We start from the raw sequence: 12,933 nt of genomic DNA, 5'->3' as shown, positions 1-12,933 counted from the left end.
TTCTGTGGGACTCTCCCCCTTCCCTACGTGGAAGTCTGTACTTGTTCTTTAATAAATTTCCACCTTTGCTATACCACCTTCTGTCCGTGGATTCATTCTTCGACTCTGGCGGACAAACAATCCGGGTTCCAGTCCAAAAATTCCATTTCAGAATGTTGTATAAAATGCAAACCAATCTTTTTTGTATAATTCAGTGATATGCCTATGGTGAAAATCATGCCCCATATTCATCTGTTGATGTAAATATCATATGTATTTTTGTTTTGTATGACAAAACATCAAGAGTTGTGACAAGTAACTCTTATATAAACAGGAGAAAGGTGAAGGTTGCTTATATGACCTGGTGCATAAAAAACTTTTTGAAATCCCCCAAACATTTTCATATGCTTTACACACAACAGTAATCCAGAAAATTATAAGTTACAAATTAGGTCAAGTATGGAGCATGCAGCTGGGAAATACTTGGCCAGGTAAGGATGCTCGACCTTACCTCTAATCATTTTAAGATCATAAGCACTATACGGGTTCAGATTCTTCTTACTAATTTGGTACCAGGGGATGTGTTATAGGAGCTATAGGACTGTCACATCTAACTTCTCTTTAATATTCATTTCATTAAGGTTCTATCATTTCACCTGAAATCCAGAATGGTTAAAATGAGGACTTTGTAAGCAGAAACTTAAAGCTATAATAAAATTAAGTCAAAGTACCTGTACAGACATGCTTGTTGAGTGATCTGCCTTCTTTCTTTTTCTTTGTACTCCTGAAAAATGAGCTGAAAACGTAAATCATGTAGAAATCAGAATCCATAAAGGAAAAGACTGATGCTTGATTACATAAAATGTAAAACTCTTACATGCCAAAAGTTATTACAAAGTCAAAAGATATGCCAAACTTGGACTAAATGTTTGCAACATCTATGATAAAAGGCCAATTTAAAAAATATAAAAAGATCTCATAAATCAATACCAAAAAAAGACACTGGAGTAGAAAAATGGGCAAATTGGGAGCCCTCTGGGGAGAGGGTTCATTGAATAGGAAAACAGACTGGGTGACAGGAAAATAAATATAATTGATCAAAAGATAGGGGAATACACTCAATTTCACTCAAGTAAAGATGCAAAGTAAAAACAGACTGACAAAGACGAAGGTGCTCAGTATCTAATGTTTGCAAGGATTTGGGTAACTATGTGCGGCTGGTGCAGCCTCTCTGGAAGATAACTAACCAACAGTTACTCAGTTTCATTTTTTATACTCTTTGACCCAGCAATCTACTGAAAGAAAGTTTTCCTAATAGTATAGTTCATAAAGGCACGAAGTTGAATGGAGAAAAATGCTAACTACAGTATTAAATGTGGTAGAACAACTGGAAGTAACCTAAATGCCCATCACACAGAGACAGTTCAGTTATGTGACTAAATAATGTACACAGTGGGCCATCATGCAGCCTTTTAAAAGTGAGGCAGATCCACTTGTGTTGCTATGGAAGGATCTCTAGAACATATTGAGTGAAAAAGCAAAGTAGAGTAGTAGGTAAGTTTGTATACACAGACAATTTTGGGAAGAATTCAAAAGACAATCTTCTGGGGAGAGGATTCACTACCAGTGTTATAATCTGCTTTTTAAAACTAATACATTATTGTTACCTTTCCTGTCAATAAACAGTAATTGACAACAGGGTTTTTCATAGTATTTCTTAATAAGTTAAAAGAGTAATGTTTTCAACAAAAAAAAAAAAGTAAAGAAAAGGATATTGTATTGAAATGGCATTTAGTTCTGAACAGATTATTTTATTAATACCCAGTAATTCCTAAGAAGTGTACTTTATATGTCTCTAGTCCACCCTCATTGGGACCTAAACTGTGGGCAATGCTTGCTACATATGAGGTGTACCGAATTCCTGCTAGCAACACATATTTCAAAATAATGTAAATTTATGATTTTTTATTCTTCCCCAAAAGATCAATCCATTCTTTTTAAAAAAAGGTACTCAAACAGGAATTTTTAGGGGTGAAAAAACAGGTTTTAGGAAATTTTAGAAATTAAGAGGACCATGGAAGAAGCACAGAGTTGCAGAGCAGCAGAAGGTATATTTCCATAAAATAGGGGAGCTGAAAAGCTGCAACAGGTACATTTCCATAGAACAGTGATGGTGAACCTATGACACGCATGTCATAGGTGACAGGCGAACTCATTTTTTTGGTTGATTTTTCTTTGTTAAATGGCATTTAAATATATAAATATCAAAAATATAAATCTTTGTTTTACTATGGTTGCAAATACCAAAAAATTTCCCTATGTGACATGGCACCAAAGTTAAGTTAGGGTTTTTCAAAATGCTGACAAGCTGAGCTCAAAAGGTTCACCATCACTGCCATAGAATGAGGGAGCAGGGAACAGCAAAAGGTCTACATTTACAAAATAAAGGGAAGGAAGCCCCTCATCCAGAAGTAAAAGCCCAAAGGGAATAGGAAAACAATAAGGAAGGAGGGGGGAGAACCTCACATGTTTCATGTGAGGTTCTACCTTTGAGCCTAGGAGTTACTATAGTAACCAATCCAAAGGAATAGTGACCAGAGGGGATATCAAGGCACAGGCTCTGTAGCCTTTATAAGCCACAGGGAAAGGGAACTCAGTGGGACCCTTTTCCCCCCTCCCGACGTGGGGTTTTGTACTTGTTCTTTAATAAATTTCCACCTTTGCTATACCACCTTCTGTCCGTGGATTCATTCTTCGATTCCGGCGGACAAAGAATCTGGGACATCCTGCCCAGGGAACAAACACCGTGTGCTCCAGCCCAAAAGTTTTGCTTCAATAATGACTCAAAAATGAGGGTAATGATATTGGTTGGGTAAAATGAAGTTGGCATGACAAAGAATTGAGTCTTTTCCAAATAGGTCCTAACTCCAGTCCACAAGGAGCATTCCAGATTCTGTGCTAGAAAGATACTGCTTTTTCTGACAGTACGTGGAAACCATTCATGAATGAATGTCCATCCCATACTTCCATTCAGACAGGGTCCAATTTTAGAACTTAATTGCTAACCATTAATTAGAACTGAAATGCTAACCATGCATTCTTAGGACACTTTCATTTAGGGGCCATGCAGCACTTTATCAATTTTATCTACTAAAAATTCTGATATTCTTTTAGAAGAGAAGCAGTCACAAAAAGGCAGAGCTTTTTACCTTGCTGTGAGACAGTCTTCTGAATGCAGTGAGGATGGAAGACACGAGACAAAGGCTTTACAGAGAGGAGGCCTAGTTCACAAAGAAAGCTTAGTACATTATATGATACACTGTACAAAGAAAATGACAATTTTATGTGTAAAATTTTTAATTCAGAAATTTTTATTTTAATTCAGTGAGGCTAGTAAATCAGGTTATTTCATGTCTTACCTAAATGATTACTTTTCTTTAAACCCACGATACTAAATTTTAGAGACTTACCAGATTGAGTTTCTCTCGATGGATCATGTTCTTGGCAAAACACTCTGAAAATGCAATTTCAAAGAATTGTTAAATATTTTTACTTACACTTTTCAAATATTATGCCTATTTTCGTGATTTAAAAAGGAATTAAACTATCTTTATGATAGTATTGCCCTAAATATTTGTTAAAGAAAAATGCTGTTTGAGACTTCCAGTCAAGATGAAAATATAGGTAAACGCTGTGCTGGTCGCCTCCCATGGCCACATCAAATTTACAACTAAATTATAGAACAACCACTCCTGAGAATCACCTGAAAGTCTTAGCTGAACAAAACTCATAACTAAGGATATAAAGAAAACCCATGTCAAGACTGGTAGGAGAGGCAGAGATATGAAATGCGCTATGCCCACACCCATGTGTGGCTATTAAGAACTGGGAGGGATATCTTGGCTGTGGAGGCCCCTCACTCCTTAGTCCCACACCAGACTCTCCAGCCCAGAAGACCAGAGCCAGGAAGAGGAGACCCCACCACGTGTGGCTGTGAAATCAGCAGGGACCCAGTCTGGGTGTGGAGGAGGGCTGTTATAAGACCCAGACAACCTCTTAAAAGACTTGAGTACAGACTCACTCACCCTAAGTTTTAGAGAAGGGAAAGAAGCTTAAAAAGTGCCAGGGACATATGTGGAGGAACTAGTCTGGCTTCAAGTAAGACCTGGAGGAGTAGCTCTCTCAGGACAAAAGTGCCATCAGGCACCATTGGTCTGTTGTTGACTCCTCCCCACATACAACCTGCAGGTGCTGGTGGACAAAAAAATCTGAGTCAACCTGGCTAACAGAGTTCACCCTGGCCTGGTGATTCCCCGACACCCCGCCCCACCCAATTCCCACACCCACCCGAACACCTTTCAGAGGCTAATCCACGCAAGCTCTGTGGAATTTCCTAAAATTCCTAAAAGATCCACAAACCCCAAATGAACACTGACTGGCCTCAGCTTTCCATGTACCTCTGGCCACCAGTCCCAAGCCTGGCGCTAGTAGAAGCCAGCCTCTTTCCACAGCATAACCACTATCACGTGCCTCCACTCCCAGCACAGGCAGCTACCAAACTCAGGCCACTCTGCAGCTCCTACCAGGTGGCCTCAGGCCAAACAGCAGCTGACCTTGGCCTGCACAGGAGCCCCTCCTAAGAGGCCCTGGAACCAACACACCTGGGGGCTGGCTTCAGACCATACCAGAGCACCACCAATTAGTGCCACAAATGACACCCAAATAGTGGTCTCAGCAGGCACCAGAGCCCTGCTAAAGGAAATCCCACTTTGTGGGGTCAGCCCCTGCACAACAGCTTTGCTGTAGTCATTGCCAGTCCTCACAATCTGTCAGCCTGAGGATCAATCCCACCCACTGATGTGCCAACAGCAATCAAGGTTCAACTCAATGGAAGGGCACATAAAACCCACACAAAGGACACCACTGGAACACCCAGTTCAAGTGAACAGGGAGACTACGCCACAGGGCCCCACAGGACACCTTCTACATAAGGCCACTCTGCCAAGACTGGGAGATACAGCAGTTCTACCTAATACATACAAGGAGGCAGCCAAAATGAGAAGACAAAGAAACAGGTCCCAAATGAAAGAACAGAACAACATTCCAGAAAAAGAATTAAACAAAATGGAAGCAAGCAATCTACCAGATGCAGCATTCAAAATAATGGTAATAAGGATGCTCAATGAACTTAGGGGAAGAGTAGATGGTATCAGTGAGATGTTCAATAAAAGATAGGAAGCTTAAAAAAAAAAAGAGATAGAAAAAATAAAGAACCAGTCAGACATGAAGAATACAAGAACTGAAATGAAGACTACATTAGATGGAATAGCAGATTAGATGAAGCAGAGAATTAAATCAGTGATATGGAAGACAAGGTAGCAGAACAGCAAAAAGAAAAAATAATTTTTAAAAAATGAAAATAGTTTAAGGGACTTCCAGGGCAACATAAAATGTAATGACATTCACATCACAGCAGTACCAGAAAGAGAAGAGAGAGAATAATGGATTGATAATTTATTTGACGAAATAAGAAAACTTCCCTAATCTGGCAAAGAAAATAGACATATAAGTCTAGAAAGTGCTGAGAGTCCCAAAAAAGATGAACCCAAAGAGGCCCACACCAAGATGCATAATTAAAATGCCGAAGGTTAAAAGGGGACATCTATGATACGTTCAATAATAAAAATAAATAAAATAAAACAAGAGGCCCGGTGCATGAAATTTGTGCATGAGTAGGGTCCCTAGGCCTGGCAGGCAATCAGGGCCTTCCTTTGTTCCACGCTGCCCCCTGGTGGTCAGTGCACATCATTGCCAAGCAGTCAAACTCCCGGTCAGCCGAACTCCCAAGGGGACAATTTGCATATTAGTCTTTTATTATATAGGATGCGAAAGGTTAAAGACAAAGAGAGAATCTTAAAAGCATCAAAACAAACTGTTAGAAAACTAAGGGAGCTCCCATAAGACTGTTAAATGATTTCTCAATAGAAACTTTGCAGGCCTGAAGGGTTAGCACAAAATATTTAAAGTGATAAAAAGCAAGGACCTACAACCAAGGTTACTCCACCCAGAAAGACTATCATTTAGAATATTAGGAGCGATAAAGAGCTTTCCAGCCAAGAAAAAGCTGAAGGAGTTCATCACCACCAAACCAGTATTACAAGAAAGGTTAAAGAGAGAGAGAGAGAGAGAGAGAGAGAGAGAGAGAGAGAGAGAGAGAGTTGAAGGAGGAGGAAAAAAGGAGAAGCAGCAAAAAATACGAGTAATTACAACAGTTAAATCAAGGGACACACACACACACACACACACACACACGAAGTAAAAAAAAAAATGATGTAAAAATAAATGTGGAGGTGGAGAGTAAAACTGGTTGTGACTTTAGAATGTGTTCAAATTTAAGCAACCACCAACCTAAGACAGACTGCTGTAAACATAGCTTGGGATATATGATGCACAAACCAAAAGCCTGCAAAAGATATACAAGAAATAAAAAGAAAGGAATCAAACACAACACTACAGAAAGTCATCAACATACAAGAGAGTAAGAGAATAACAAAGGAACAGAGAAGAATTACAGAACCAATCAGAAAACAATAATAAAATGGAAATATCTATATGCCTTGCAATAATTACTTTAAGTATAAACAGATTAAATAATCCATCAAAAGACAATGGATAGTTTCCTCAAAAAAATTAAATATGGAACTCCCATTTGACACAGTGGTTCCACTTCTAGGAATATATCCTAAGAAACCAAAGCCAATCAGAAAGAATGTATGCATCCCTATGTTCATAGCAGTGCAATTCATAATAGCTAAGATCTAGAAGTAGCCCAAGTGCCTGTTTCATCAGATGAGTGGATAAAAAAAGAGTTGTGGTACATTTACACCATGGAATACTATTGCAGCAGTAAAAACTGAAGGATATCTTATCCTTTGAGACAGCATGGAAGGATCTGGAGAGTATTATGCTAAGTGAAATAAGCCAATCAGAGAAAGACAAGTATCACACGATCTCACTCATATGTTGAATCTAATGAACAAAATAAACTGAAGAACAAAACAGATCCAGAGACAGAAACATGGGAAAGACTGTCCAATCTCAGAAGGAAGAGATTAACCAAAGAACTTATATGCATATATGCATAACCCATGGACATTGACAATAGTGTGGTGAAGGCCTGGGGCAGGGGGCGGATGTGTGCTAGAAGGGGTCAATGGGGGGAAAATGGGGACATCTATGATACTTTCAACAATAAAGATCAATTTTAAAAAAGGCAATGGATAAAGAAGTTGTACAAACATAATGAAATATTACTCAGCCATAAAAATAATGAAATCTTACCATTTGCAACAACATGGATGGACCCACAGGGTATTATGCTAAGTGAAATAAGTCAGACAGAGAAACACAAATATAGATTTCACTTATATGTGGACTCTAAAGAACAAAATAAATGAACAAACAAAATCGAAAAAGACTCATAGATACAGAGAACAAACTGATGGTTGCCATATGAGAGTGGAGCTGGGGGCTGGAGAAAAAGATGAAGTGATTATGAAGTAGAAAACAGGTACAAAAGAGGCACAGGGACATAAGGTACAGCATCGGGAAATAGTCAATAATATGGTAATAACTATAAGGGTGCCAGGTGGGTGAAAAACTTATTGAAGGAATCACTTCATAAATTATATAAATGTCTAATCACTATGTGGTACACCTGAAACTAATAAAATATTGAACGTCTCTAATTGAAAAAATTTTAAAGTTAAGCCAAAAAAAAAAAATCTGTTTGAACCTGTGTAAGTTACTGACCCACATCAAGACAGATGGAGCCTCTGCCAGGTGTTCTCCATGTTCTTGGGCCTCAGAAATGTCAGGATGCTCTCTTGAAGGGTTTAGCCCTGACTAGATATTCTGAACATACTAGTTTATATATAGTAATCAGTAGGTTTTTACTGAATAAAGACACCTAAGGAACCAACATCTAAGATACACAAAATTTTATCTGACTATACAAAGTTCTGATTTTCAACAATAAATATTTAGCACAAAACTGCATGTATTAATTTGGGAAGCACAGTTTTCTAACTCTACAGGCATCTCGCCTAAATTTTAGATTTGAACTGCATGAATCTAGAATTGATCAGTGCCCCAGAAGAGAAGTAGCAAAGTTATGAAGAAGAAATGGTGAATTTTAAGGATCTGCTCGAGCCGCATTTTCTTTCCATCCTTTCTTCCTCCTCAGTCCCTACCTACATCTCCTTCCTTCCCTATGGTGCTGACCCCTAAGATGCAGGGTCCCCTCACCTACGGGAATGAATGAATGCTTCCTGTCTCACACCAGTTCCCAACTCCTCCATTTAGTTTTTCCAGCCACCTCACCTCTTCTCCCAATCAAAATTAATCTCCTCACCCTTTGGATTCTGGTATCTCTGAGCACTTTCATTTGCCAGGTACTTAATTTTTTTTTAATATGAAAATTTTCAAACATATATAAATGTGGAGGAGATATGATGAACCCTCATGCCCTCAACCATCATTCAGTTTCACTCAACATCATTAATCGTCATGAAATGCAAATCAAAATCACAATAAGATATCACCTCACACCTGTTAGGATGGCTATTATCAGAAAGACTAGAAATAAGAACTGTTGGTCAGGATGTGGAGAAACCTTGTGCATGATTGGTGGAAATGTAAATTGATGCAGCCATTACAGAAAACAGCATGGAAATTCCTCAAAAAATTAAAATTAGAACTACCATACAATCCATTTCTGGGTATTTATCTGAAGAAAACAAAAACACTTATTTGCAAAACTATATGCACCCCTATGTTCATTACAGCTTTATTTACAATAGCCAAGATATGAAAACAACCTAAGTAGCCTGAATCAATTTAGTTAACAGTTGGCTTACTGTTTTTACTAAATTATATAATTATTTAACTGAACTGAAACTTTTCATCGAAAGGGAGCTCAAGTTTCTCCCTGGATAAAATAAATATAATTCTATTGGACTTGAAATATGCCTTATTAGGCCCTGGCCAGCGTGGCTCAGCTGATTGGAGCATTGTCTCATACACCAAAAGGTCATGGGTTCAATTCCCGGTCAGGGCACATACCTGGGTTTCGTGTTTGGTCCCAGGTTGGGGCATGTATGAGAAGCAGCCAATCGACATTTCTCTCTCACATTTATATTTTGTTCTCTCTCTCTCTCTCTCTCTCTCTCTCTCTCTCTCTCTCTCTCTCTCTCTCTCTCTTCTTTTCCTTTCTCTCTAAAATTGATGAGCATGTCCATTGGTGAGGATTAAGAAAAAAAAAGAAATATGCCTTATTGGGTTAAAATTAACATTTAAAGAATTATTAAGGACATGACGCAAGATTTAAAAGTCAAAAGCAATACAAACAAGGTAAGTTTCTTTAATAACTGAAAGACTGATTACTGTATTTGTTGCATAGTTCATAATTTTTAGAAGTTATTTATAGGTATGATAGTGGTGACCATGGTGGGAAAAGGTACTTATTGAGCAGACAAGATGGATAAACAATAGACCTGTGGCTAACAAGTAAGGCTCCTTTCCTGTTTATAGGAAAGAGCAAATGTAAACTGGTTCCATCTCACGGCTACCCATTATGTAGATCACTAGGTCACTCATGCCACTCTGACAACCAATGCTTTCTTTCCACCAGAAAAGAAGGAATGTAGGAAGATTACAACCAAAACCAAAAGCAACCCTACTTATTTTCTTCCCATGATATATGGAGAACGTGTTGTGAAGTCAGATTCCCAACCAGGGACCCCAAACTAAGTTCTTACTTAGAAATAATTAGCATAAAATTAGTTTTAAAAATCTCTTTGCACCCTAGCCAGTGTGGCTCAGTTGGTTCGAGTGTTGTCTTGTACACTGAAAGGTTGAAGGTTAGATTCCCCAATCAGGACACATACTTAGATTGTGGGTTCAATCCCCAGTTTCTCACATCAATGTTTCTTTTTCTCTCTTACCCCCTCCTCCCCTTTCTCTAAAAAAATAAACATCTCCTCGGGTGAGAATTAAAAATATATGTATCTTTGCCTTAATCTTAAACCATTCCTTATTTTATTCCAGTCCCCCCCAACTGTGGCTCTAAAACTGTTTTATTAAATACTTATAAATTCCTCCAGATCCAGTGTGTAGAACAGCACGGTCATTCTTGGCACAGAAAAAGTGGTAATTCTTGGGACAGGATTTTTTATCACATCCCACGGTGGCTCCTTTTTCATCACAAAATGTGCATTTCTACAGAAGAACAGATATTACTGAGTAAGCACCTGTTCTCATAATCTTTCTTAAAATTTAAAATTAAACATGTTATTAAATATTATTTTTAAGTCAGTAACCCTAATGTCCTGAGGTACAACATTACTTACATTTGGCTGGTTCGCTAACTAGAACACTTGGCACAGACTGTTTTGTAATGATCTGATTAAAAGCAGAAAACTGCTCTGGCTGGTTTGGCTTAGTGGATAGAGCATTGGCCTGCGGACTGAAGGGTCCCAGATTCGATTCCAGTCAAGGGCACATGCCTGGGTTGTGGACTCGATCCCCAGTGGGGGGCGCGCAGGAGGCAGCTGATCAATGATCATCTCTCATCATGGATGTTTCTCTCTCTCCCTTCTCTCTTCCTCTCTGAAATCAATTAAAAAAAGCAGAAAAACTGTTTTGTTTCAAAAAACTAATCTCAAAAAGCAGGGTTGGAAAATTGTCCAGCTCTAAGCACTGGGTCCTGTTACAGACACTGAGTCTGTGGCTGGAGCAGCTAGCTCCTGGTTGTGCCACTAAGAGCTGTGTGGTCTCCAGCCAGTCACTTCCTCTCTCTTAGACCCACATTTCTCCCTGTATATAACAAGGCCTGTTTTACAGATTGTGTGATAAGTAAAGGCCTCTAAGGAGGTGATATATAAGCTCAGATGTGAATAAGAGCTCCTAGCATGCAAACAACAACACAACCAGGGGGAAGGACATTCTACGCTGAAGGCCTTATGTTCTGGCAGCAAGAATGAGTTTCGACAATGGCAGGCTTTCTGGAAGGATGGGGCAGAGCTGCGAGAGGTCGGGGTGGGGTACGGGAGGGGGCGCTGGTGTAGTTGGAGCAGAGAGGAGGGCAAGGGAGTCTGGGACAAGACCCAAGGTGTAGTCAGGGCTGTGTCACGTAGGGTTTATAAGCCAGAGTAAAGAGTTGGGATTTTATCCTCATGCAAGGGGAGCATAACTGAGCAATATTTTTAAGACACTATGCTGGCTGCTGTGTGGAGAATGGGCTGGGGTAAGGATGGGCAGGAGAGAAAGCACGGTATCGGTAGTGCTCAGCAACCACCCAAAAGAGGCAGACCAGCGACTTCACTACAGTGGGTCACTGACAGAGAGAGAGAAGTGGAGGACACAGGGCTGTACTGACGGGCTTGATGCTCCGTCGGGAGGTTGATGAGGAGATGATGGCTGAAGGACGTGCTGTTTATTGAGGTGAGGAGTGAACAGGTTTGGATGGAGTGAGTGTGTGTGTGTGTGAGTGTGTGTGTGAGTGTGTGTGTGTAGCAGGGGTGGTGAACGTCTGGCCCCAGGGCCGTATAAGGCCCATGAAATCTTTCGGTCTGGCCCTGCCAAGACATTAGGGATGAGTTAATTAAATGTTTGACCAAATATAGCAGGCTAATTTTTAAGTTGATAGCTTTGTATAGTCCACAAATGATGTTATAAATATCCAGATGGCCCTTGGCAGAAAAAAGGTTCCCCACCCTGGTGTAGAGGATGGATTTTTGGCCAGTTTAACATGAGATGCTGTTCGATATCCATGTAGATATGCCAGGCTGGTTGTCAGGGTTAGAGATACAGAGTCACTGGCATAAGTATGGTAAAGCCATGAGAGCTGCATGATGTCACGTAGGCAGGCTGTTCCCACATGATGGAGGAAGGAGCCCAGGGTAGAGCACTGGGCACCCCGAACTTTAAGGGTTGAGCAGAGGAGGAAAACAGCTCAAGGCACCAGGGAGCAGCAGCCAGCTTACAGGTAAGAGCTATACTACCAGAGTGTATCCAGGAGGTCAAAGAGGGAGGTCAAAGAATAAAGTGCTTCAAAATGCAGGGCACAGACAACTGCGTGATGCATACTGCTGAAAGGTCAACTAAGGACAGAGAAGGAACACTGCCACTGACAAGTGTCTTGTGTAAACGGGAGGGTTGTTTTTTAAGATGACGTGATCAGTTGCTCATGTTCACATGCTGAGGGGAATAATGTAATAGAAAGGGGATACTGATGTAAAGAGGGTAGAGGTAAATGCAAGGGTCTAGTCCTTAAGAAGGGAAGGGGACTGGCTCCAAAGCCCAAGAAGACGGTTAGCTTTCACAGGAGGGAGGTCCAGGTGGGGCAGAGGTTGGGGGGTGGGGGTTTGGATACTAGGAGTTCCATCCAATGGTTGCCATTTTCTCAGTAAAAGTCAGTCCAAGAAATGTACAGCACCAAGGATTAACCCTAATGTACACTATGCACTTTGGGAGTTTATAATCTGTCAATGTAGGTTCATTACTTTGTAAGAAATGTACTTTCTGGGGGGATGTTGATGGTGGGGAGAGGCTATGCATGTGTGGGTGGCGGGGGTTATATAAGAAATCTCTGTGCCTTCCCCTCAAATTTTCTGTGACCCTAGAATTGCTCTAAAAAATAAAGTCTATTTAAAAAGTCATTAACTTGGGGATGGGAAGATGAGGTGGGGAGAGGTTCTAAAGAGAGATGAGGGGGTAGGAAACAGTAACTGTGGTGGGTGGAGAATCCCTTTGAGGTCTGTGACTATGACTCTAAGATCAGTCAACACATTTGTGGGGTTATCGCCTGTTGTTCCCAACTGCTCAAGTGGGGGTGCTATTCAGCATATGCAGACAACAGACAGACGCAATTTCCCCAGGGTTGGGCTTTGCTAG

At 40.2% G+C, this 12,933-nt stretch overlaps 1 protein-coding gene across 1 annotated transcript in view; it reads right to left on the bottom strand.

Moving 5' to 3' along the window:
* Window positions 1-12,933, bottom strand: part of LOC308513013 (histone-lysine N-methyltransferase SETDB2) — a 104,392-nt gene that overhangs the window by 8,716 nt on the left and 82,743 nt on the right. Inside the window, exons 14-17 of the mRNA XM_081082789.1 lie at window positions 10,127-10,257; window positions 3,450-3,493; window positions 3,189-3,260; window positions 711-775 (exon numbers count right to left, since the gene is read on the bottom strand). Of these exons, the coding sequence (XP_080938915.1) occupies window positions 711-775; window positions 3,189-3,260; window positions 3,450-3,493; window positions 10,127-10,257 (312 nt within the window). The remainder of the gene's footprint in view (window positions 1-710; window positions 776-3,188; window positions 3,261-3,449; window positions 3,494-10,126; window positions 10,258-12,933) is intronic.

Source organism: Myotis nattereri (assembly GCF_964212035.1).
Source record: "Myotis nattereri genome assembly, chromosome: 2".
Taxonomy (NCBI): Eukaryota; Metazoa; Chordata; class Mammalia; order Chiroptera; family Vespertilionidae; genus Myotis; species Myotis nattereri.
Note: the sequence above shows the minus strand (reverse complement) of the source record. Positions and strands in the feature narration are given on the sequence as shown.